At 37.9% G+C, this 27,731-nt stretch overlaps 1 protein-coding gene and 1 long non-coding RNA gene across 3 annotated transcripts in view; one reads left to right on the top strand and one right to left on the bottom strand.

Moving 5' to 3' along the window:
- Window positions 1-27,207, bottom strand: part of PPM1A (protein phosphatase, Mg2+/Mn2+ dependent 1A) — a 38,552-nt gene extending 11,345 nt beyond the window's left edge. For both annotated transcript variants that reach the window (XM_081342801.1, XM_081342802.1), the window contains exons 1-3: window positions 26,824-27,207; window positions 6,129-6,982; window positions 5,314-5,431 (exon numbers count right to left, since the gene is read on the bottom strand). In XM_081342801.1, coding sequence (XP_081198927.1) covers window positions 5,314-5,431; window positions 6,129-6,962 — 952 coding nt within the window. In that variant the 5' untranslated portion in view covers window positions 6,963-6,982; window positions 26,824-27,207. The remainder of the gene's footprint in view (window positions 1-5,313; window positions 5,432-6,128; window positions 6,983-26,823) is intronic.
- Window positions 5,352-11,675, top strand: LOC308676793. The gene is made up of 3 exons (XR_014028366.1): window positions 5,352-5,370; window positions 9,757-9,838; window positions 11,626-11,675. It is a non-coding gene; the product is annotated as an uncharacterized lncRNA (long non-coding RNA).
- Window positions 27,208-27,731: the final 524 nt, after the last annotated feature.

The following is a 27,731-nucleotide window of genomic DNA, read 5'->3' as shown; positions in this document are numbered from 1 at the left end:
AAAGATTGAGGGCAATAGAAGAAGGGGACGACAGAGAATGAGGTGCACTGAAGCAGTAGGCGTGAGCTTAAATGGACTCCAGAAGATGGTAGAGGACAGGAAGGCCTGGAGGAACGCTGTCCATAGGGTCGCGATGGGTCGGACACGACTTCGCAACTAACAACAACTTCAAATGTTCCATGTAACTTCTATTTGTTAACCATGTTTCTGACAGTTGAAACTGCTAGCTAGTTTATGCTAGTTTAAACTAGCATTTAAAATAGTTTCTTAAACTCGGCAACTTTAAGATGGATGGACTTCAACTCCCAGAATTCCTTAGTCAGCCATTTTAACATTTTAAAAGTTGTCAAGTTTGAGAAACAATGATTTAGAGGGGGGGTTTACACAACAAACCTTCTATTTTGTAAGAGTGAACTGTCTTTATTTTCAAATGCTCAAAAATATTGAAAGTAGAAAAGCATTTTTACCTTGAAAGGTTATAATGTCCAATGAAAATTATCTTTGCCTGGCTATCTGCAGCTCACATGAGTCAATCACCTTTATAGGCCCTACTAACAATTTTATAATAAAAAAATCTAGAAGTGAATCAACTGGGTTTCTAAATCTCTGCATCTTCCATAACAACTATTTTCTTATTTTGACTCTGTAAACAATTGTACATAAGTAGCACGTATACATTCAAATTTGTCAAAAGAAATTATTTTAATACAGGGAGTCACAGAGACATGCAATCAGTCCAGGGGTGAGTATGCTTTTGCATGTTAACTATGGATAATCAATAACACCAAGTGGGTTTTTATTAGTAACTGTGGAATAGCTTTAAATCAACATATTTAGCTAAGCGATGGTATATTAAGTTTTTAATGGTCTGTGGTTTCCCAAACAGATATATGTCAACATTCCACTCAAAATAAAAGAAATAATTTTATAATTTTGATCTACATAAAAATTTGAAAACAAGAATACAATTGGTGAACTAATTCTAAAGTATATGACAGTAACTTTTAAAAAACATTCTAGCCCCATCTGTAGGCTAATACACAGCAATTACAGGAAGCATACTAGAAAATTTAAGTAGTTATATAAATTTAAAATAATCCTCCACGGTCCAAAAATAGCAATATTTCACAATGGTCAGGAGATGAAGAGCTGATTATAAGGCTACACTCAAGGGATTTATGCTAATGCAATGAAACTACTGACTTCCTCTCCCAAAGAACAACTGACCTCGACATCAAGTTTTAAAGTCAATTGTTGTGGCACAGGGAATGGCTTTTTGGAGGCAGGGTGAGGGAATCTAATTACACTTTCTTGGATCCTGGATGTACTATGAGACAAATGAGAGCAAGTACAGGTAGTCCTCGGCTTACAACCATTCAGTGACTATATGAAGTTATAACAGCACTGAAAAGTGATTTATGACTGTCTTTCACACTTATGACCATTGCAGCATCCCCATGGTCATGTGATCAAAATTCTGACGCTTGCCAACTGACTCATCTTTAAGACTGTTGCAGTGTCCCGGGGTCATATGATCACCTTTTGTGACCTTCTGACACAACTGTGTCACAACTGGGCTCAATTGTGGTTGTAACTCAAGGACTACGTGTATATTTTAAAGGTGAAACTGTAGGGCCAGAATTTTAATTTCACCAACTACTTAAAGCAAAAATTTCTGCTAATGAACACAAAATAAAGAACAAAGATCTCAACATTGTTTTATAAAGTATTTTTATTGTGAATTGTGAACATCTGGTATTGGCTACACCATTCTAATGCTATGTTATCTTTTGTACAAAAATAAAGGGATTTCAATTTACCTAAACTACACAGTTCCAGAACCTAAAACTGTAGTACATTTAAAATACATTCTCAATTAAAATACATGTTAACTAAATAGAAATATGAACAATCACAAATAATTTATGGCATAACTGTAACCAATTTATTGGCCTTTGTATTATAGTAACTTGCAGCTGCTTTTTGTTAACTTAAAATATTTTCCCAAATGTGGCACAAAAAGATCACTGAAGGACAAATGGAGCTTGGAAGTACAGTTCACACTACCGTAACTAAATGGGCACTGTAGTTTTGAAGGGCTTGGAAAACGCTATATTTTTACAAATGTGAGAGAATATGAAGAATAGGTATCCAGAAATCTTCACCTTTTTCTCGGTAAGAGGAAATCTCTCTCTATAAATATATGTGTTTTACTGAAGATGGGTATTACAGCATACTTAAATCAATAACCATCTATGAAACAAACACATTTTTAAATAGTGAAATTTTCCAGTGTAACCTGTGAAATATTACACCTGAGAATCCCATTAAACTGAAATAAAATTCACACTGAGAAAATCACTTTGAGGACTGCAATCTCAGTTGTGTTTGAGGGACTTAATTTTATAAGGGTAGTCCTAATGTCTATAATATTAGAAGAACATTTTGAAATACAGTTTTAAGGAACTGCACTTAGTATTTAAGTTTGAGTGTCATAAATAGTTTGTCACATAACTACAATTAAATATATTCAAAATAAATATAAAATTGATCAGAACACAGCTAAAGGCATAATTTATAATATATTATATATTATAGTAGTGTAACTCAGTCAACAAAGCAGATTTTTCAGAAAAATAAACAAATATGAATCCTAAAGTTAACTTTTTTTTTGAAGCTTGGTCATCCTGAAAAAAACTACATCTAATCAATCTTATTACTCATTTTCTTCTTATTAAATGTTAAAAGCTTCAATTTTATTTCAATCAGAGCACACAAACACACGTGGATGGATGTGCATGTTAAATGTGGTAATTTTAAATTTTAATGTTCGTCTTTTAAAGTTGTAGTTCTGGAATCTTAATAGAAATAGTATATTAAGCATATAACTGGATGAGTCAGCAGCTTTATCATTTCTTGTACCATACAGTATACAGTATATATTTCCAAGAATTGTGCAAAAGAGAACATAGCTATTGATCAGAATAATGTTTTGTAATAGACCAAGAGGGGTCGATACATCAGTTTAGTACATATTTAATTTTTTAACTGTTCCCAGTTCAAAAATGATTATAGTATAATCTAAATTGCTCTTCAAGATTCCTGAAGTTAGAAACCAGGCAATACTGCCTGGAATTCAGTTTTCTTTGGCAGTTATCCTTTTCGAAACCCATCAAACTACTTTTGAACTCAGAACAAGTTCAGAGTAATTGGATGCTTTATGGAAGACTACACTTCAAAACATTGCAAATGCTTGGGTTCTCTCTCTCTCAGAAGAGAGGGAGAGGGGGAGAAAAGGAGAGGGAGAGAGGGAGGGAGGGAGAGAGAATGAGTGAATGAATAACTCAAGGTTTGTCCAGATGTGTTCCATGGAAGTCAAGGGTTCCACAAGAACCTGAGAAGGTTCTGTAAGATATGAAGGACAAAGCGAACGAGTTCACCCTAACACATACTAAAGCAGTTTACTAGCTGAGTTGTAACTAAATCCTATTGTTTTAACTACACCAGTGGTCCCCAACTTTTGTAGTTTGGCAATCCAGCAGGAGGGGAGAGGGCAATGGGCTGTGTGAGCAGCAGGCTGGTGCAGAAGTGCAGTTTAACTTGCAAGAGTGGAGAACCAGTACGCACTCACATGCATGGGCAGCTCAACTTGTGCAAGTTGAGCTATGTGCACGTCTGCATGTGTGCATGCCTGCCGCTTGAGCAAATAGCGCTACATGTGAGCACGCCAGCCGGCTGCTCGTGTGGTCCGCTTTTGAATAGACCACGGCCATGTAGTGGGCTGTGGCCCAGGGGTTGGGGACCCCTGCTTTAAACTTAAGGAGAAATTTTATTTTAGGAAGAATAGGTTCTTCACTTGGAAGCAGGTTTAAATGATGGGGAACTCTTGGACTGCAGACATTGAACATAATTTTATCTCAAGGTAAAGAAAACTGCATAATGTCTGCTTATCCCCCATTATTCAGATAATATATAGACTTTATTATAAGACACAGCTTCACTAGGTTGTCACTATATAATGCTTCTTTCCACTCTTATTAATTACATTCACTTACTATGCTTGCAATATATTGTATAAGCAGAGACTGTGATTCTGCAGAAAAAAATATGTATTAGCAATCACTATCTGAAGTTCCTTCGGTGTAACATTAATCTGCTTTGAATTTTACATTTAATACTACCATATGGTGTTTTCAGGGGTTTAAAGTATTTCATAAACATTATCTTAATTTAATTTTTATGTCGGGTATTATGTTCCCCTCTTGAAAATAGGAGGGAGAGATTCAAGAAAGTGTGTTTTGCCTGAGCCATCTAAATGAGGTAATTATAAAGATGAGATAGGAACCATAGGTTTCCTGATTTCTACCTTAGTCTCCTAGCCATTGCAGCACACCAACTCATTGGTGTTCCACTGAGAGAATTTTAAGATCTCAAACATTAATAGATAGCTAACTGACACAGTTAGCTTTTATAAGATAAAAAAATACATGAGATATTTAACTCAATAAAGCAGATAAAATTTCCTACTAGTCATACTCATAACTCCATGGCCTTAAGGTATAATTAAATCACCTTCAATTTACATTCATAATACAATTTGATCATTACATCTATTTTAAAGGTCTGATGAATTCTGACTAAATCTAATTTCACAGTCTGTTCATTTTTTTTGAGAAATGCATATTTGTCCATATTAGTGTTGCTTACAACTAGTAGTATGAATAAAAGCTTACTTGTGAACATACTTAACATCCATGTATATAAGCACAGGATTGCACTGCACATATTCCAAGGCGCTATATAAGAGACTGGCATGCACATTTTAATGCATGCTTTAAACCAAAATAAGATTTAAATCAAAATAGGTTTTGAATTCTATTGTACAAAATTATATTAATATCAAGTCACAAGACTATGACTATGCTGTCTTGAAATTATTACACAGCTGTAACAGATACCGATACATATATTTAATGAGTATTATGTTAAATGTAATTCTATTAAGATAGCTAAATACTCTTCAATATCATCAACTAGAAATTGTTTGGAACATAAATTTATTGCTGGTAATGGTTCTGACATAAATGTTGTATCTATGTTTTTCTCTACTGTAACGGAACAGTCAAGGACACGTATTTTAATAGGATAAACCTACACATGTATCAAAAGGCAACAAAAGTACCTTTAAGTGATATGTGTTATAAATATCCCATGGCACTTAAGGATTTAATTAAAAAAAAACCAAATATTTACAACTTGGCTGTTCAGGTTTTGTTTAAAATTAAATTACTTATTTTTTTCTTAAAGAGCCACCTTCTACTCTGCTTTCCAGGAACTTGTCCAGCTCTGTCTCTCTCTTCACTGCATCTGGTAATACCTTTGGTGCATTTGGAAAACAGATCAATATTACACTCATGTTGTCTCGGCTACCCTAAAAAGGGAAGGAAAAAGAAATTTCAGTTATTTTTTAAACATTTCTAAGCACACTATTTGTAAGTCTATCAATTGTTATCTTCATATTAAAATTAGGCTTCTTCTAATTATTAAGTTAATATTTCAACTCAAACTCTGCAACATGTATCTCATAATTTTTTTAAAATAACTAAAAAGACAAAGCAAATAGTGAAATTCAGCCCAGTATAGAAATTATATATCCTCAGCCTAAAGTTGTAGATTCCCAAGGCTGTTAGATTAAAAAAAAAAGTAAATGGACTGAACTAGTTCAGAATCTTGATGATCTATCATAGAAACAAGACCTTTGCACCATTTTTTTAAAAAAAGTGCTGTGACGTTACAAAATAAAATGAAAAGTAATGCTCAAATTAGCTCTATAAATCAAGTACCCACATTTTTCTAATTATAAAAATATGTAAAATACAATGCAAATTCAGCAATATATTAGCAAAAGTACGTGTAATTTTAAGTATACAGATTATCAGCATTGTATGATCTTAATCAATAACATAGAATAAAAATAACCAGAGCAAGTATTAGCTGGCAAAATACACTTCTCTAAATTCCACATGTGCCACAAAGAAACTCTTTCCAAGATTATATAAAGCATATACAGATTTTTATCCCACATGTAAAACCTCTAATGCAATAAATTCCTTCAGAATTCTGGCTACCTTGTACAAGCAGGTGTCAACTATCTCATTACAAACTCTTTCGAGATCATCAGTGACTTCAAGCCTTGATCTGACAAATTCACACAGCTCTTCATTTCCCATAACATCCCAGATACCATCACAAGCCAATATGATGAACTGATCCTCTTCTTCTGATCTCTCAATTTCATATACTTCAGGTTCTGGAGAGACAAGCTGCTCTGTGGGGCCTTTCCCATGAACACATTTGTAATCAAAGTCCCCAAGCGCTCTAGATACAGCCAGAGAGCCATTCACACGCTGAATCATTACTGAACCACCTGCATTTTGTATACGTTCCTTCTCCAGTGGATTATTTGGTTTATGATCCTGTGTAAAGAAATAAACCTTTGTGTTTCTACAAAGTAAACCTCTAGAATCTCCACAGTTGATGAAATAAGTGTGTTGGGGAGAAATCAAGACTCCCACGGCTGTTGACCCGCTTCTGTCTGCACCATGTTTTTTTTCTGATAGTAACCTCATTTGTTCATCAATCTGCAGAAAACCTGTTCTGATTCCAGTCTTTACACTTTCCACAGATGGTGAAGCACCACATCCTTTAAAATCATGATTGCTTGTGATGTGATCTAACAAATGCTCACAGCAGTATTTGGCAACTTGGGATCCAGCATGTCCATCATACACAGCAAAAAAAGACCATCCATCAAGTCCATTTGGCAGGCCAATCACAGCTGTATGTGCATCTTCCATCTCAACTCGCCAACCTTGCATGCTACTTAACCCATAGCGTAGTCCATTGCCCTGCCCTTGGGCATTGTGCTTCTCCATTTTTGGCTTGTCTAGAAAAGCTCCCATGATGTATTGTTCTTTCAAATCTGTGGAGATAAAAGTATCTGCTGTTAAACTGCCATTAGAGAGTGTGTGTTAATTTAGCCATAGGTTAAATACATATATCAAAGAAAAAAAGATTCTCAAATGGAGTCCCATAATCCTAGTCCATTGTGTTGAATCACACAATGTCAGTGTTAACCTAAAGCTCAACTGTTTTGCTTTTCTGGATTTATAGAGTTCTGTCTTAGGCATGCTTTGTATATTTATACAAATATTTAAACTGTGTTACTATGAAAGCTGGTATTTTATTTATGTGTCCTTTAACAAAATATCTGCAGTTAATATAAACAAAGCAAACCACAGTTGAAACTATTCAGAAATAAACAATGGTCCTTGAATCCTTTGTTGCGCTGAACAATAATATTTTCAGATATTTATTTGTATAATAAAACACAAATCCAGATTCAATTAGATCAAACATGTATGCACATAGCAAGACCTTATAGATCGTTAATGTGCCTAAATATTCACAGCTGGAAAGAAAAGTCAATTTAACTGACTGATGTTAGGATTACCACAGACTTGATAAGGCCTCAGTGATCTAATTCAGTCTTCCTCAGTATACTGGCCTGTAATTCCCAGCAGCCCTTACCAGACAGACAATAATGATGAGAGAATGCTAGACTTGTGGGGAGACAATCTATTCTAATACCAAGCCAATACTGTAATAATAAACTTTGATTTTTTATAGCCCCTCTTTGTCACTTTCTGATGAAAAATGAAAAATTGCTAATGAAAAACAATCCATTTGCCTTTTCTAACAATTTCTTCAAAGAGCTTGTACCTTTAGAAATTTCCTTCTGATATTTAGTCTTTTTCCCCCCGTAATTCTGAATACATTCATGCCCCAGCCTATATAGTAACAGAATGTAAGTCCATTGTTATATTACATTTCTTAATTACACATGCCCAATTTCTTATACCGTATATACTTGAGTATAAGCCGACTCGAGTATAAGCCGAGACCCCCAATTTTACCCCCAAAAACTGGAAAAAAGTTATTGACTCGAGTATAAGCCGATCCGCCGTTCTGCAAGCCTCCGCCGCCGGCGGAGGCTGGATCCGCGCTCTGCAAGCCTCTGCCGCCAGCAGAGGCTCGATCCGCCATTTTGCAAACCTGAATACACAGGAATACCTTGTGTGGCCGCGGCTCTCGGGGAAGCCCTGGCTGTCCGCTTCCTCGCTCCATGCTGCCATTCGGGGCCCGCGCGTTCCCCGGGCAAATCGCGGCGCCCAGCAGGCGAGGAAACACACCCGCTCCAGTCGCCCCCCCTTCCCTCAGGAGACGCGAAGCAAGTGACCGCCCAGAGCTTACTGAGGACTTGCGCGCGGCCGAGGCTTCAGTGCTTCCAGGATCGCGCGCACCTCTCCCAAGCCGCCGCCGTCCGGAGACCTGCCGACGTTTGGGGAGGTTTGGGCACCTCCCCAAACCTCCCCAAACGTCGGCAGGTCTCCGGACGGCGGTGGCTTGGGAGAGGTGCGCGCGATCCCGGAAGCACCAAAGCCTCGGCCGCGCACAAGTCCTCGGTAAGTTTTTTTGTTGACTGGAGTATAAGCCGAAGTGGAATTTTTCAGCCCAAAAAGTGGGCTGAAAAATTCGGCTTATACTCAAGTATATACGGTATTTTATTGTATGTTTTGATCTGCAAGTTTCACACTACCTTACGTTATCTCTTCTGAATACATTTCACAGATCAATATTCTTTCGGTAAACCCTTAGTGTACAGCTAGTGCTTCAGGTAATGTCTCAGTAAAGCAGAATAGGAATTCTATTATTTCTTGGAAGCACAACTTACTTCCCCTCGTTTTATCTCCTTAACAGCAATTCTATAGCCTGGCCTGATAAATACTGATTTTTCCACGACCCTGCTTCTATTCCAACATATTATTATAATTTTATGACGCAGAGCAGAATCTGTAAGACAAATGAATGCCTGTTCCTATAGAATTTCTGAGAGAAAAACCTTCTGTAAGAAATGCAAATGTGATTTCCTATAGAAAGGTTTATTTTTTCAACCAGAAATTCATACTAATGTCACAGAAGCAGATTAAAGCAAAACACGCCCCTTTTCAAAGGCTAGCAATTGGCATTATCCGGCCTAGAAGGCTATGTAGGTCCATAGAACATATTCACTTCTACACTTCTAGTAATAGATGGTACTGGAGACTGGGAGCCACCGTGACACAGGAATGATGCTTTAGCAGTTAAGTTGCTGGATGAAATTATTGGTTAACCCTAGAAACCTTAAATACATTCATAGAAAGTGCCATAATACTTTTTTAAAAGAACCAGGTAGCTATACCAAAAAATTCAAAATCAATATTTCCAAGGATTGGAATGTTATCTGTTCCAAAATAATACATTTGGCTAAAATATTATTTTAGAATAGAATAGAATAGAATAGAATAGAATAGAATAGAATAGAATAGAATAGAATAGAATAGAATAGAATAGAATAGAATAGAATAGAATAGAATCTGGAAGGTACCTTGGAGGTCTTCTAGTAATCCTGCATTGAGTCATTTGATCATTAACCAGCCATAAGAAATAATTTGTAAGCTGTGTTATTTATGCAAGTGTTCCTGCTATCTGTAGCAGGTCATCTTTCACTTAAATATTTTATAATTAACATATTCTGTCAAATATATCCAACCATATACAATATACTGCATGTTATGATTTCATTATCAATTAAAAACTTTCTAAGTTGTGCAAAATGACTTGTAGTCTAATGAACATTTTTCACTCTCTCTCTAGTGGCAATGGCTATTATTCATTTTCATCCTTGCTATATCATGGGTAAAACACATTAAGAAAAGAAGCCCTAGTTACACATTTGGTAAGGTACATCTCCTCAACCATAATCTCATAAATGGTTTGACTTCAGAAAACATTATAAGCAAAATGAAAATATGATTTAGTCTGTTGTAAAAACACAGTCACTGTTTATCTTCAAATGTTTTGTTACAATTTTATCATCAAAGTCACCTTAGAGGTCAGGTTTAAGAGGAGAGTCCTCTTTCAGGACAACATACATTAAACAAAAAGGAATATAAATAAATGACAACGCTCATAATGACAGAATATAAAGAGTGAGATTTTTGGAAAATCATGCACTTTTTAAACTATACATAAATCATCTGAAGTTACGAATGACCAAGTCTAATTAAAAGGTGCAGTAACAAAAAGGGACAGTGAAGAGTTACTGTGATCTCTCTTCAAATGGGATAGATGAATGTAAACAAATGAAAAATCATGTACATGGTAGTTAAAAACAATCGAAATCATTCATATAGTACACTGAGGCCTGAGGTGGCAATAGCTTTGTGAAAAACTTTTGTAGGGAAGAAAATTGTGGAAGATGAGAGAAGTGTTGGAAAGAATGTGAGTAACTATAACATATGTTTGGACTCAGCTGAGAATAGAGAATAAAGATTTATTTCAGTACATAAAAAAATATTGGATAGGTCTTGTAAATTAACATGAACCACCAATACATTAAATTGCCCCCTAGGAAACTACTGTATTCTTGTGATATGGTGCCTCAGATGCCATAGATGTCAATGCAATGTCAGTGCCCTATAAATCAAGCCAACCACTATTTTGTCTGGAACCTGAAAATGATAATAGGGTTTCTTGTTTCTAGGGAGGGGGATGTAATTCTCTGTCTCTCTCATCAATTTTCAGTAGGATATTTTTTGGTTCAGAGAATGTACAATGGAAGTTTATGGAGTACATTATTCCATAGATTTTCACATAAATCCCTTTCCCTGCCAAAGTCAACAGGAGTTAGAACTATATCCCCTATGAAAGGCCCCACTCCCCAGGGGTCTTTGAAAAAAAGTATATTTCCTTTAATCAAGGAGAGAATCAACCTAGAACCAAGGAGAAATTTCCTGACAGTCAGAACAATTAATCAGTGAAACAACTTTCCTCCAGAACTTGTGAATGTCCCAACACTGAAAGTTTTTAAGAAAGATTGGACAACCATTTGTCTGAAATGGTATAGGGCTTCCTGCCTAAGCAGGGGGTTAGACTAGAAGACCTCCAAGGTCCATCCCAACTCTGTTATTCATTACCAGCCAATTTTAAGCAAAGAAAGATACTCAAATCAATTTAATCTTCTCTCATCTGAATTGGAGTGGGTCGGTAAATATTATCTTTTTTTATTCTCTCCTACTTTTTCCATTTGTTCACCTCCTTGTCACAGCTTCTCAACCCTCTGTTGCCCTTTCTTACTTCTTTTTCACAGATTATTCATCTGTGTTATAGTTCAGTTAACCACAATACAGAACTGGAAGGTATCTGGGAAATACCTCTATTATTATTATTATTATTATTATTATTATTATTATTATTATTATTATTATTATTATTATTTTGAAGGCTATTGCTAAGCACATTGATTTGTGCTTAAATTGTAAGCCGCCCTGAGTCTTCGGAGAAGGGCGGGATATAAATGGGATTAAAATAAATAAATAATAAATAAATATTTATTATTATTATTATTATTATTATTATTATTATTATTATTATTATTATTAATTTTTGCTGCATAGATGGTGACTTCTAGATGTGAAAATTAGATAAATTTCTAATCTAAATGGGACCACTCTTCTCCCAAAGGAGCTACTGCACAGCCTTGGATTACCTGTATTAATCAGGTTTGAAGTGGCAGACACACAGTGGAGATGGACAACTATGCCTACTCCAACAGCTTCTTGATCAAGTCTGGCTTATTCCCAAGAGTCTGTTGTCTACCCTAACTCAACATCATAGGAATGTCTACAATCCATTCTATGTGATTCTGGTCTTGAAGATGATTCAGAAGTTGCAGCTAACACGGAATGTGGCAAAAGGGATGTTGTCTACCACACTTTCAGTGATCTAATAACTGGTTATAAAAAATTAAATTACTGTTCAACGTAAAACACATACAGGTAGTCCTTCACTTATTACCACAATTGAGCCCAACATTTCCACTGCTGTGCAAGGCAATTGTTAAGTAAGTTGCACCCCATTTTACAACTTCTTTTGCCATGGTTGTTAAGTGAATCATTTGGTTACAAATTTGGCTTCCCCCATTGACTTTGCTTGTCAAAAATGGCAAATGGCAATCATGTGATCACGGAACAGTGCAACTATCATAACTGCTTGCCAATTACCAAGTGCCTGAATTCTGATCACAATCATGAGTTGCTGCAATGGTTTTAAGCGTGAGAACAGGTCATGAGACATTTTTTTCAGTGCTGTTGTACCTTTGAATGGTCATTAAATGAATGGTTATATTGTTCAAAAGGGAATAAAGAATAAAAGAAAAAATGAAATAGTAATTTTTTACAGTCCAATAGATTACAATAAATATATTACATAACTTTCATGACTCATAATGTTTAATCTCAGAAACCTGTTCTTTCTTCATGAATTGCAAGTTAGGGGGCGCAAGGGCTGTCTGTCTATTGCACATGAAATGCGGTAATAAGGCAGGAATCTGTTCTTGGTGGCAGCCATAATTTTTATGATATCTTTATCCTGTTTTTGCTTCAGGGAATTTAGGGCAATAGTGGCTAATCATTTTATTCTCTGACATTCCCTGAAGAAACTCTAAATCGAATGGTGATTCGAATCCAATGCCCCAGGTCTTAATCTAGATATAGAAAAAGATGTACAAAAAATATAAACCCATACCAGCATTTCTTCTGCCAAGCACAGAGTAGATGGAACCATCTTTATGAATTTATTTTGTATTTTTAATTGTTGGGAGCTATTTGTTAAGGGATTAAGTAGATTTATTAAATTCCTGTCAAAACCAATTGGACCATTCTAATCTCTTCTCCTCCAAAATAATGAAAAAGAACTTGCACTCATTTATTCTAAAATTGTTACTTATTCAAATTGTACTGGTTAATATTTTCCTTTATTAATAGAAAGGAAGCTATAACATGAAAATGGAATTTAGGTGTCAGTGCTTAGACTCCACTGATAAAGTCCCTATGAATAAAGAATTTAATGGGGGAAGGATGAAATCTACACTTATTAATGACAAATGGTAATTGTAAAATAATATTTAAATCAGAATAATTAAGAAAAAACAAAAGTGGCCTTACCTACTTTTGTAAAACAGATCAAAATCGTGCAACTCAAGAACAACACTATTTTTAAGAATGGAACTAAATATACAAGTATGTGTGTGTGTATATTTACATGTCTTTACTTTCAAGTCGAGTAATATTTTATATTTCGGATCAACTAATATTCTGTATTTTTTCACACTGCACCATTAACTTAGGAAAATCTCATCTATGTAAGAATTACAGAAGATTAACTCAATGGTTGGTATTATACTGAGCACATACAGGACAGACAGTCGTTTCAAGTATGCTTTTACTAGGAACAAATGAGCAAGGAAGGCTATTACTGGTTCTAGTATTCTATAATATAATTCTATATAATCTGTTATATACTTATCCATTGATAAACAGTATTTCCTAATATTTTTAATAGCAGTTTTTAAAATATTTCAAAACCACTACAATGTTTTTCCCCCATGCTTGACTTATAAGCAAGATTCCAATAAAATGAATTGAGCTGCACTTCCTTACTCTGAATGAAGAGCGTGAATTCCATCAATTCACGTTGCCAGTGGCAATGAAATTCGTCTCCCAAGGAATATTATTCTGAGAACTTCAGTGGCTGGAAGAATTTGGAAAGCCCCAATAGGTAAGAAGGGCTCTGCACTTCTTTCTAGATGCAACAATTTATTTATTTATTAATCTTCATGATAATCCAATCCAATAAGACCCTTTTAAATTACTACAGCAGCTATGCCACGAGACAATGAATTCTACTCCCTGAAATACCATAATCACTACAACCAAAGACAACAAATGTAATTATCTAATTTTAAAGTTCAAACAACAAACTGTTGCTGAACTAGTGTGAAATTTTCTACATCTGTAAGCCATTGTATAAAAATATATAAATTAATAGGCAAGAAGGATTACAGTAGGCAAGAAGGTTTCATCCATAATTTGAAGAAGAGATAAAATTAACTCTGGTTTATCTAAAAAGTTAAACAGAGTTGGTGTTTGTTTGCACTTGCATGGAAGACCAAAATGAAGTCCAGTATAATTGGTTACACAGGAAAGTAAAAAAAAAAAGGCAATGGCAAATCACTTTAGCACCATGCCAAAAAACTGATGGATATTCCACAAAAGCCATCTAAATTCATTTGGAAGGTGATCTTACTGTACAAACTGGAAAGCAAAGTCTCCTTTCTTGGAGCTTTCTTTTTCTGAAGATGAACTGTACTGAAACCTAATTATGGAGATGTGATCTTCCAGTTCCAATAACGATTACTTAGTTTAGAATGTCTCATAGTTCTGTAAGTTACCAGAATTAGAACTTGGGAGCCAATTACTGTTTATGTGGAAGCAGGAATTGCTATACTATGAATGTTACTGAAAAGCAAATACAAATGCTTCATGTTAGACTTGCTTCAAATTGAGACCCAAAACCCCACTAATATTTGGAAGTAATCAGTAATATAAGGTTATTTGCAAGACTGCTTCTCCCCAGTCATGTCTACCTGTCCCAAGAGGAGAAGCATGTTATGGTCCCATTCATTAAAGATAGATTTCTGGTGGGATTCTGGAAGAAAGTCCTCTATATTGCAGTGACGACTCTGTGAAGCACTATCCCATTAGATATCAGATTGTTCCTGATCCTATATGACGTTCACAAAGTTATCTTCCTTGGAGCCCATAAATCCGTCTTATTGAAATATTTGTACTGTATTTTTACTCATGTTGTATTTTATTATTTTTATCTTGTTACTGATTTTATTCATTCTATATTTTGGGGTTGTTGGGCTTTTTTCTATTAGCTGCTTAGAGGCATTCAATTGAGCAGTGTGGTCATATAAAATTGAATAAATAATTAAAAAGCAAAAAGTAGTAGAATTCATTTGTATGTTTATACGTTATCCTAAAATAGCCTTTTAGAGTTTAACATAGTATTTTCTAATCTTGGTCCCCAAAAATGATTATTCAAGTCTCACCACCCATGACATTAATTATGGTGTCCGGAACTTTTGAAGCTGTGTAATATGACATAAAACACTTCTTAAACCTGGTAGGAGCTATGCATACATCTTACAACTCACAGGCAAACTTTATGAACATTTTACTAAATATTTAGAGTAATACTGGTATTATGAAGTAATTGAGGTAGGACGCTGAGCTTGTCGATCAGAAGGTCGGCAGTTTGGCGGGTCGAATCCCGAGTGCCACGTAACAGAGTGAGCGCCTGTTACTCGTCCCAGCTTCTGCCAACCTAGCAGTTCGAACGCATGTAAAAATGCAAGTAGAAAAATAGGGACCACTACAGTGGGAAGGTAACAGCGTTCCGTGCGCCTTTGGCGTCTAGTCATGCTGGCCACATGACCACAGAGACGTCCTCGGACAAGCGCTGGCTCTTCGGCTTTGAAACGGAGATGAGCACCGGCCCCTAGAGTTGGAAACGACTAGCACGCGTGTGCGGGGGAACCTTTACCTTTACCTATGAAGATAATGAGCAATCTCTAATTTTCATACAGACAAGGAATGCACCACTGATTTATACATGGCATCTTTTTTAAAATATGGAATCAATCAACTATATCAATTAAACACTAAGTGCTACATAAACAATATTAATAACATTTGCTCCTAATCCTACAATTTGTTCTCATTTCAGCCACCATGCATTGGTCATCTCTCAAATGATGTACTGCAATGTAGGCTGCTCTACATGGGGTTACCATTAAAGAGTATCCAGAAACTGAAACTGGTGCAGAATGCAATTGTGCAAAGAGTTCTGGGTACCCCTAGGGTTGTACATGTAACACCTCTGCTATACAAGTTGCATTGGGTGTCACTTTGCTTCTGGTCAATTCAATATGGTAGTTATCATCTTTAAAGCCCTTCAAGGCATAGATCAGGGTACCTGGGAAACTGTCTCATCCCAGTTGTCCCAGCTGCTCAGGCAGAGAGGTCATGCTATGGATCCTGTCAATTAAAGAATTACAACTGGCGAGATCTAGGAAGAGGATCTTCTATGCCCGCGGTGGCAAACCTATGGCACGCGTGCCACAGGTGGCACACAGAGTCCCCCCCCCTGTTGGCACATGCGCCGTTGCCCCAATCATAGGCCTTCAGCTGGGTTTTATAAAACCTTTTCACTTTAGGCCTCCGCCACCCTGTGCAAAAAAAAATGGCTATGTTCATTTTGCTCTATAGGTTCATGGTGACCTAACCCTAACCCTAAGTGGAATTTTCCTCCAATGGGATTTTCCCATGTATTTTACCAGGAAACATAGATGGGGTAGCCTAAAGAGGTAAGAGCCCTCCTAACCATACCCAAGCACTCTGAGTTTGTTGGCGATGTCCATTTTGCTCTATGAGTTCATGGTGACCTAACCCTAACCCTAAGTCCATGGTGGCAGACCTATGGGACGTGTGCCACACATGGCATGTAGAGCCCTTTCTGTGGGCATGCATGCCGTCGCCCCAGTCATAGGCCTTCAGCTGGCTTTTATAAAACCTTTTCGCTTTAGGCCTCCGCGTGAAAAAAAAAAGGTTCAGTCAATCAATTTCAACTTCTTGCAGGGGGAAAAAAAGATCTCGCAAAATTGGAATTAATTGATTGAACTTTTTAGTCCCACCCGGTCTGCCGTTACCACCGCAGCCACACCCACCCAATCGGCCACGCTCACCCGGCACCCGATGATACATAAGTGGGTTTTGGGTCGCAGTTTGGGTACTCGGTCTCTAAAAGGTTCGTCATCACTGTTCTATGCCATTGCCCCTGCATCTTATCCCCAGAGGTGAGGCTTCGCTTTTGTGAAGAGGGTTAAGGCATGGGTCTGCCAATTATAATGAGTGTCTAAGAATGTTATGCAACCCTGGGGATGGCTGGTGGCTTGAGGGTATTTTTTCCACCTTAACCTTTTAACCTTGTTCTTAAATTTGATTTTTTAGTTTTAACTTACAAAATTTTATCTTTTTTAAAACTCTGTTTTAACTGCTTTTAATCACATTATTATTTTATTATGTTGTAAGCTGCTCAATATAACTTATGTGAGATGGATAGTGTAGAGATTTGATAACTAAGGACAAGATTACAAATTAAATGTAATACAGTGTAAAAAATCAACACCACTTAATTCACACAGTATGATGATTCCATTCTTTAGTGCATATATGGAACAAGATATCTTTGCATCACTAAAATCCACATTTTTCTAAACTACTCAATATAGACAACATAAGAAATATTGGCATGATTTTAGATTTCATTTCCAATATTAAAATGCTAATAGTTAATAATTTAGTTAATAATTTGATATACTATAAATAGCATCTGAACATTGTCCTAAAGACACATAAAAACATCCATGGGATTTGCTATATTAGACTATTATTTATTATGTGTGTAGAACACTAGCTTCATGACTTGCCACATAGTTTTTTTCTGTTTTTGTTTGTTTATACTTCAAGACTTCAAACTATTCCAACTATTTAAACCACGGGTAGGCAACCTTGGCTCTTTTATATCTCGTGGACTTCAACTCCCAGAGTCCCTGAGCTATCATGGCTCAGCTTGGAAACCTCTCCCTTTCTCTCAGCGTGGCTGGCTCAGGAATTCTGAGAGTTCACGAGTCATAAAAGAGCCGAGGTTGCCTACCCAATTTAAACTATAGATACTATATTAACATCCTAGGTATAATTATTTGATCCATAATATAAACTGAAATAAGTATCCTGTGATTCTCTGATATACAATGCTAAGATAGAAAGGTTTTATGAGCTGATATGGTTCAAGGGACCAGATGTCTTAAAAAGTGTTGAGAGAATAAATAGTTCAGTGGCTGATTCGAGAGTTTCCATAGGTCTTTGTGACAATATTGTTCAGTAGCAGTATCAAAATATCTTTAAATTCAAAATATCTGCTTTAAATTTAAATTAGATTGATTTAAAGTAATTTTGAAATGTTTCAAGCTCAAAACATGAAGTGACACAGAAATCATGCAGTTTCGTTACCACTATCTATAATGCACGTAAGTCCTTGACTTATGACTGTAATGGAGTCTGCCCATCATGGTCGTAAGTCATGACGGTCATAAATCGGGTCACCATGTGACTGGTCTAATTTTACAACCATTTTTGTGGCAGTCATTAAGCAAATGATGCTGGCTTTTAAGTGAACGAATGGTTTGCTATGGGCTGGTATTGCAGACACTGGAAGTAATTTTTTTCAGCAAAACTGTTGTATAAAGAGGTTGTGTAACTAAGGGGTGCTTCAAACATCCATAAATGTGGGCTGATTGAGTACCTGACATGCAATCATGTGACCACAGGGGTGGCACAGCCATTGGAACTTCAGAACCAGGTTGCAAATATGCCCATGTAGGTTCACTGTAACTCTGAATGGACACCAAGTGACCAATCATAACTTGAGAACTACCTGCAGAAGTGTGATCCCATTACTGAAAAACATTAATCTGGTTGGCCCAATCCAAAATTCTAACTTAAAACATAACTTGTATGTCATCTGGACATGAGTTATTCAACTGTTAACTCTTCCTCCATGTAGGTAATTAAGAATGGCTGAAAAGTAGAAGTATTTCTGTGACAGCATCTCCAATTCCATTTTTCACCCTATATTACCATATTTTCCGGCGTATAAGACGACTGGGCGTATAAGACGACCCCCTACATTTCCTGTTAAATTATAGGGTTTGGGCTATACTCGCCGTATAAGACTACCCCTCTTCCAACGCACACCAAATAAAAATTAAAAAACATCAGATTTGATTTTAATATGGTAATTTTAATTCAAATGCTTATGACATGCAGGTGCTTAGTAGGAAAACTGTCACTTATAAACATAAGGCTGTTTGTCATCAAACATGTAAACATAAAACAGTGCAAGTGGATTAAACTATAACAAGAAGAAGAAGAAGAGGAGAAGAAGAAGAAGAAGAAGAAGAAGAAGAAGAAGAAGAAGAAGAAGAAGAAGAAGAAGAAGAAGAAGAAGAAGAAGAAGAAGAAGAAGAAGAAGTAGTTGGAGGGGACCTTGGAGGTCATCTAGTCCAACCCCCTGCTAAGGCAGGAAACCCTATACCATTTCAGACAAATGGCTGTCCAGTCTCTTCTTAAAAACTTCCAGTGTTGGAGCATTCACCACTTCTGGAAGCAGGTTGTTCCAGTGATTAATTGTTCTAGCTGTCAGGAAGTTTCTCCTTAGTTCTAGGTTGCTTCTCTCCTTGACTAGTTTCCATCCATTGCTTCTTGTCCTGCTTTCAGGTGCTTTGGAGAATAGCTTGGCTCCCTCTGCTTTGTGGCAGCCCCTGAGATATTGGGTCACTGCTATCATGTCACCCCTCACCCTTCTCTTCGTTAAACTACACATACCCAATTCCAGCAACCGTTCCCTATTTTCCTAATTCACTTTTTCACTTTTCCTAATTCACTCTAAAGCTTTCCCTGCGCAGAGCCTTACGTAAAACCAGCTGCCTGCAATTAGTGCAGGTTCGCATCCCACCAGGCTCAAGGATGACTCAGCTTTCCATCCTTCCAAGGTAGGTAAAATGAGGACCCAGATTGTTGGGGGCAATAAGCTGACTTTGTAATAATGCCGCTTGGGGGGGTGGGGTGAAAGCCCTAATAAACAGGCATATACACAGAATGAAGGCTTTTGCTAAGCACATTGATTTGTGCTTTAAATTGTAAGCCACCCTGAGTCTTCGGAGAAGGGCAGGATATAAATGGGATTTTTTTAAAAAAGACCAAATGGGAGATCCGCTCCAGGTTTTCCAGCCAGCCCGCCCAGTTCCTGAGTCAAATGTGCCCTTAGAGCTAAGCTGCTGCTCTGCTGCTGCCTTCCCCACCTGCCTTTCAAGTTGGGATATACTACAGCTGCTCTTCAACTTTAGAAAGACGCCCAGACCCCAGCCTGTAAAAAATCACAGACTGCAGCTTCTTCTCCAATTGGTCCTGCTTTCCCTGCGCAGACTAAATGGGAGATCCGCTCCAGGTTTTCCAGCCAGCCCTGTCCCTAAATTTTCAGCAGTGGCGTATAAGACGACCCCTGACTTTTGAGAAGATTTTCATGGGTTAAAAAGTAGTCTTATACGCCGGAAACTACGGTACAAAGCTCTTTAATGAAGCAAAGGAGTGGGAGAAAGATTAGGATTTCCACATCCAACATTTAACCACATGATTGGATACCATGCAACTGGATATTTGTTTTTATAATGCAAAAAATGATCCCTTACCACTCACAACAAAAATGGCTGAGAAATTAGATAGAACTAAAGGGTGAATACAGCTGCCAGAGATGGTACTGCATGTTGTCTAGGACACACATCATGGATAAGCACAGCTTAGCATTAGGTGCTAACATGTCTGTAAGTCTTAAAGATTGTTATGGTTAGGAGTGAAAATCCTTACTTCCCACAGGATTTGAAACTGTCACTGATTATCTCAAATAATAAGACATAAATAAAAGAGTTAATATTGGTAAACACCTGAGTCCAACTAAAACCAGGTGAGAACAGATCATACTCATTCCCTATTTTATTTCTGAGATAACTCATCCAGCCAAATTCCTTATACAACCAAAGTCAAATTTAAAGAGCCACAAACCTTGTTTTGTTTTGAAAATCAATTCTGTTAGACCTTTTTTTTATGCAAGAGAGTTACAGTCAGATGAATAGTCCAGATGCACATCTAGAAAACTATATGAAAGCCTGAATAAATCAAAGTTTGAATAAAAGTTAAGGTAAATAGGGAGACTGTTGATTTTAGATCTGATGAAATCATTAATCTCCTAGTATAATGGAATTCAACTACTAGACTTCCAGTGCAAAAGACAGAATCCGTATTGTTAAGGGTTTTACAAATGCATAAAATCCCATTCCAATTTCACATATGGGTACAATTCCATGCAGGTTTAACTAACATTCTGTTTTAATGAACACCCTCCCAAATTAATACATTACATTGAAATTTTACTGTATGCTGCTTTTAAGGAAGTCATTAGTTTCAACCTCAGTTTCTCATCTGTATAATGGGAACTTTTTCCGCACTGAGAAGTTAAAGAAAGTAAACCATTCTTTACATACCAACTACGGTATTACTTAGAATCCTTTATATTAATTCTATTTTAGGGAGTAAAAATTAGCAAAACCTGATTGCGAAATTGTTTCATAATAAGTTGATTTTAAAGGATTGAAGTGGAATTTTCCAGAGGTGATATTGCATTGAAGACAATCTTGCTCCACTGGATAGAAAGCACTATTCTGCTATGTTTAGAATTAGCCTTTATCAACTTGTACATATAAATATTGCTCTTATCTGGCTTTTTTGGGGGGGAAAACTGTTCTAGAGTAAAATTATTAGCTATATTATATTGCCATGTAAGCCTTTTTCTCCAGATTATGCTTTCAAAAAAATATTCCTACTATTTACAATTTGTTAAGAGAATGGAAAGAAAGCTATCAACTGTTTTTTTCCAGACTCTAGATAGCCAAGACTCCAGAGATTTGAAATCTTCATTCTTAGAACTTGACAACAAAATACTGTCACAATTATGTTACTATTATAATAAATAATCCCTTTGGGAAACAACTTGTTGATATAAATAAATCTGATTACTTGTTAACTCTTAACAAATATGTTAAGAAAATGTTTTATGCTTTTCCAACCATAAATATTAATATTTATAGTCATTTCTCAATAAACTGTATATTATTCTTTTACAGACCTATAAAATTAATCTACAAGTAAAACAATAATTACTTTGACTTGCTACTTGCTGAAAACTTGCCAATGTTATTATCTATTAGTTAGATTACTATGAGCTGCTTTTATGGGAGCTGCACTTGGCACAACAGGCAGCTGCTGTACAGCATGTTGACCAGCACTAGTTGCTATAACGCTTATTTTGCCAGAGATATACAGGCTGCTAATAAGCTTCCAGGCCTGATTCAAAGTGCTGATCAAGCTTCATACAGCTTGGCCCCTTCCTATAATCAGTAGTAGTATTCCATCTTTACTTTGTGCAGTTCAAAATAAAATACATAATGCTTTCCCCCCCCCCCCCACCACAACATTCTCATGGGCTGAGTTGAGAGTGAGAAACTGGCCCAAAATCACCAAAGTAATGTTCACGCCTAAGGGAGGAGTAGAACTTACAGTCTTCTTAGAGCCTTGGTGGAGCAGTGAGCTAATGCCTCCTTAATTAACACCAGCTGCCTGCAATTAGTGCAGGTTCGCATCCCACCAGGCTCAAGGTTGACTCAGCCTTCCATCCTTCCGAGGTAGGTAAAATGAGAACCCAGATTGTTGGGGGCAATTAAGCTGACTTTGTAATAATGCCGCTTGGGGGTGTGTGTGAAAGCCCTAATAAGCAGGCATATACATAGAATGAAGGCTACTGCTAAGCTTGTAAGCCGCCCTGAGTCTTCGGAGAAGGGCGGGATATAAATGGAATTAAAATAAAATAAAATAAAATAATTGTAGTCCTATACTTTTAATCATTGCATCAAATTGGCTCTCTTGCCATGTTTACAACTTTTTCAAGTAGACTACATCCATCCTACTAGTTCTGAGAAAAAGGATGCTTAGGCACCCACTTTCTGAGCAACCATGGAGGAAGCTGAGATCTGAAAAATGCATCGAGATGTTGCATCCCCCTCCCATGCCAAGAGCATGCCCATGAGATCAGGTTAAATCCTACCCTTTTCTGTAGGAAAAAGGTAAAGGCAGTTCTCATGCAGTAAACATTTGGATAAGTAATTAGAATTAGAAGTAATTTTTTTTAATCTGATATATTGTGATAAGTGCTTTAATATATCTCTTTAATTCTCCTTCCAAAGATGAGGATAGCTTTGACACTACTGGCTTTTCATAAGGCCCTAAAGACTTGGTTCTGTGCCTCAGCATGGAGCACAAGTGTGCACAGGCACTTGTTTTTCAGTAGTCTTAGCAATTTGAGTTGTTTCTCTGCTGCCTGCATTTTATTTAATTTTTTATTTTAATTCTGTTTGCCATCCAGTGTCACGTTTAGATGAGTGGGCCATATGAATTGGATAAAATATATTGTAAGCTACCTTAGTCCCTAAGGTACTTTTTCAAGAGGCAACTAGACTTTCTTGTTTTTCTTTGAAGACGTTTCACTTCTCATCCAAAAAGCTTCTTCAGCTCTGAACTGAAGAAGCTTCTTGGATAAGAAGCAAAACATCTTTAAAGAAAAACAAGAAAGTCTAATTGCCTCTTGAAAAAGCACCTTTGAGACAACCATGACCTGAATGACTGAGAATCTCCATTGACATTAAGCCGCCTAGAGTTTTTCAGCACACAGATCATAAATTACTATTTTATTTAAGCTCTATATGTAAGTGACTCTGTACAACATAATAAAATCATATAAATACATGAATTAAAGCATAGCTTAAAAACAGCTGAAAAACAGGTTAAAATACTTTCTACTACAAGCCTTATACCCTGATATGAAAATTCATTCTGAAGCTTTGTTGTTGTTAGTTGCGAAGTCGTGTCCGACCCATTGCGACCCTATGGACAACGTTCCTCCAGGCCTTCCTGTCATCTACCATCTTCTGGAGTCCATTTAAGCTCACACCCACTGCTTCAGTGACTCCATCCAGCCACCTCATTCTCTGTCGTCCCCTTCTTCTATTGTCCTCAATCTTTCCCAGCATTAGGCTCTTCTCCAGTGAGTCCTTCCTTCTCATTAGGTGGCCAAAGTATTTGAGTTTTAGCTTCAGGATCTGGCCTTCTAAAGAACAGTCAGGGTTGATCTCCTCTAGGACTGACCGGTTTGATCGCCTTGCAGTCCAAGGGACTCGCAGGAGTCTTCTCCAGCACCATAGCTCAAAGGCCTCAATTCTTTGGCGCTCAGCCTTTCTTATGGTCCAGCTTTCACTGCCATACATTGCAACTGGGAAGACCATAGCCTTGACTATACGCACTTTTGTTGACAGGGTGATGTCTCTGCTTTTTTAGTGTGCTGTCTAGATTTGCCATGGCTTTCCTCCCCAGGAGCAAGCGTCTTTTAATTTCTTGGCTACAGTCCCCATCTGCAGTGATCTTGGAGCCCAGGAAAATAAAATCTGTCACTACCTTCATTTCTTCCCCATCTATTTGCCAGGAATTGAGAGGGCCAGATGCCATGATCTTGGTTTTCTTAATGTTTAGTTTCAACCCAACTTTTGCACTCTCCTTCTTCACTCGCAACAAGAGGCTCTTTAGTTCCTCTTCACTTTCTGCCATTAGAGTGGTATCATCTGCATATCTTAGGTTGTTGATGTTTCTTCCGGCAATCTTAATTCCAACTTTTGATTCATCTAGCCCTGCCTTTCTCATGATATGCTCTGCATATAAGTTAAATAGGCAAGGCGACAGTATACAGCCTTGCCAGACTCCTTTCCCAATTTTGAACCAATCAGTGGTTCCGTGTCTAGTTCTCACTGTTGCTTCTTGGCCTGCATGTAGGTTTCTCAAGAGACAAATAAGATGGTCTGGTATGCCCATCTCTTTAAAGACTTGCCACAGTTTGTTATGATCCACACAATCATTCTGAAGCTTACTCTGCTTTAAAAAATAAATTCTTTAAATTATCAGCACCAGAACTGTGTAGATTCTATAATCAAGATGTAGAAAAGTAAAACTTCGTAATTCAGCATTCCAGCTTTCTCAACTTTCAATTTTTCCCGTTTTAAAGCTAAGACAATATTTAAGATATAGGAACTACATATAATCAAATCTAGGAATGAGAAGATGAAGCAATACTTTTATAGCTCAGGGTTCCAATATGACTTCTTTCTCCTCAATGCTAAAAGCTACGTGAATACAGTATACGGTAAATTAAATGCATGCAAGTGTACTTGGGCAAGTCACAAAATTTGACTAAAATGACTATATTAGCTAGACCAAGACAAAGCCTGTATCCTAAATTACAGAATTACTCTTAAAACAGGGTTCTAAATAATAAATTACCACACATCTACATACCATTGTGCTGTAGATTAAAAAATACAGATTACATTAGCAGAGACTACACCAAGCCATAGTAACATGTACAATATCTTAAACTGCAAAATTACTGCTAAAACAAGAGCACCTTGCAGGCTTTTAAAGAATTACGATGTATCTACATCCCATTGGGCATATTCAGTCACCTGAAAATAATGGTGCCTACAGCCTCTATTGACTATGCCAAATATAATAAAAAGGAAAATCATTTACATTTTTCTGTTTTATGCATTTCTCCTTCCCATTTTTAAAAAAGGAGCAGTAATAACTATGCAATTAGGAAGTATAAGGTAATAATTAAGGCACATTACTTTATAAATATTGTACGTTTCAATTTATTCATTAAATTGGATCAAGCAGAAATCTTCTCTTATTAGGATATATATGGAATCTTATAAACAATCATATCTTATATAGAATCTTATAAACAGTCATCTCTGTCTGATTGACAGAACACTTGCAGCAGGAGGGGAAAGTATGACTTTAATCATGCTTAATAAAGCTTGGCAGACAATGAGTTCTTCGCCCACTTCTGTCTCTCCAGAGAAAGAAACAACATCATGCTACGTCATCACTGGACTGAGTTGACAAGAACAATGAACACAGAGAAATCAGATCCAAAACAAAGGGAGTCTAAACTCATTTAAGAACTTTCTACCACAAATGTATGGAAAACACCATAAACTATTAGCATACAAAACATAGCTGGAAACGTATTACATTAAAATGGAACCGGCTTTTCTTCTAAACAAACCTGCCTTTGAATGCATTTAGAACTTTTGCAAGATGTACCACATTTGAATATTGCTAAAATGCGCTTTAGTCATATACACGTATTTCTAAAATATGCATGCCTCCTACACACGTTTTAAAAGCCTATGCAAATAATGGTATCTGCAAAGCTGCTCTGCATGCATTATATACCTCTACACATTTTAAAATATATTCTGGATCTGTGATTTTTAATATAAAGTTAATATACATATATTTCACACATACACGGAGCAGCAGTTTGTACATATTTGTCTGGTCTTAACCAATGCCTGAGTAGATTTCAGAATTTTCATTTTAGATCACTACAGCGTGCCTCTTACCGACTATACACTTTTCTCTTTCAAATACAAGCAGGAAGGGGTGGGACCGAAGAAGAAAGCCACCCCAAACTGAAGGCACGCATGTTCTACCTCTTGTCACTCTATTCCCTAACTTCATCTTTTTCTGCTGTCTGCCCTTACGTGGGCCTCGAAGGTACGGTCTTTTAGTTTATTCCTTTATTAAAGTCCGCACAGAGCAACAAATCATCATCAATGACAATGCGACGCACGGTTCAAAACAATACCAATCCAGTGATTAACGAGCAACGACGGCGCAATTAAGGTGAACCATAATACGAGTCTATAGGGGAGAGAAGAGAAGCCGCCGGCACCACCTCAACAAAAAAAAAACGCAGCGTAGGCTGCCCTGACGTATCAAAATTCCCTCAAGCGAAGCCTCCATCAACCCCCTTCTCCGGCAAATGCCAGCTGGTAACGAGGCAGGGGCGATATTTCTGGGATTACGACGATACCGCGCCCCCCCTCGCCCGCTTCAAATCCCCACATGTACAAGCAGGTCGTGGCTCTCGCTTCTCCCGCTTCTCTAGGCCCCGAGCTCCCAAGCGGCGGGCGGCGGCGGCCTCCACCTTCTCCCAGGCCTTCGCACGACCTCGGCCACCGTAGCGGCTTACCTTTCAGTCCAGGCGAGCCAGGAGAAGAGGCGGCTACCAGAAGGAGGGTCGGAAGGATAGCACTGAGTGGTTCGAGCCGGGCCGAGCCGAGCCGAGCCGGCGAAGGCGCCTTTGCCTCAGTTCATTCGCACGGCAGAGACGGCGACGACAACCACGGCCGCAGAGGCTGGGGCTGTTCCTGCTGCTGCTCCTCCTCGTTGCTCCTAAGGAACCGAGCGCTCATCTCTCCTGCCTGCCTGCCTGCCTGCCCGCTCCCTTCACTCTTCCTCCAGCTTCTCTCTCTCTCTCTCCCGCGCCTCCTCCCCGCAGTCTTTCCTTCTCACGGCGGCGTCCTCCGGGCTCGCCTGCCCGCTCAGCCTCCCACGACACCCCGCTTCTTTTGCTCCTTCTCCTCCCTCCCCCCCTCCCGCCCGCCCAGCGCCGCTCAGCTCAGCTCCTCTAGGCAGGCGGACTAACAAGAGAGCGAAGATGGCGCACGCGCAGCGTAGCCACCCTCCGCGCGCGAGACTGAGGGGGGGGGGTTGCACTTCGAAGAGACCGGGAGCGAGCTCAGATTTGCTTTAGAGCGCATGCGTCGGGCCCGAACGCCCTCGGACGGTGTCGGGCTTGGCGCGGGAGCTGCAACATTTTCTTTATGTTCGTCTGAGCGGGAGGGCGGCGTCCGTCCTCCGCCTGGCAGCCGAGAGTCAAACTATTGTTTGTTTCTGCTATCCTTGCTCTTATTCTGCTTTGCCTGCTCTGGTACAATGCTTTGAGAACCCGGGTGCTAAGGTCGATAGGGGAGGAAGGAGGAGGAACAGCTGATGTGGGGCGGATTTGGAGGAGGAGATCTTTGACTGATTGCTATTACGTCACCCTGATTTCCTCCTGGGCCTGCAGCTTTTCAGGACTTGAGAAAAAGTAGGTCG

This window comes from Vipera berus (assembly GCF_964194415.1).
Source record: "Vipera berus genome assembly, chromosome: 1".
Classification (NCBI taxonomy): Eukaryota; Metazoa; Chordata; class Lepidosauria; order Squamata; family Viperidae; genus Vipera; species Vipera berus.
Note: the sequence above shows the minus strand (reverse complement) of the source record. Positions and strands in the feature narration are given on the sequence as shown.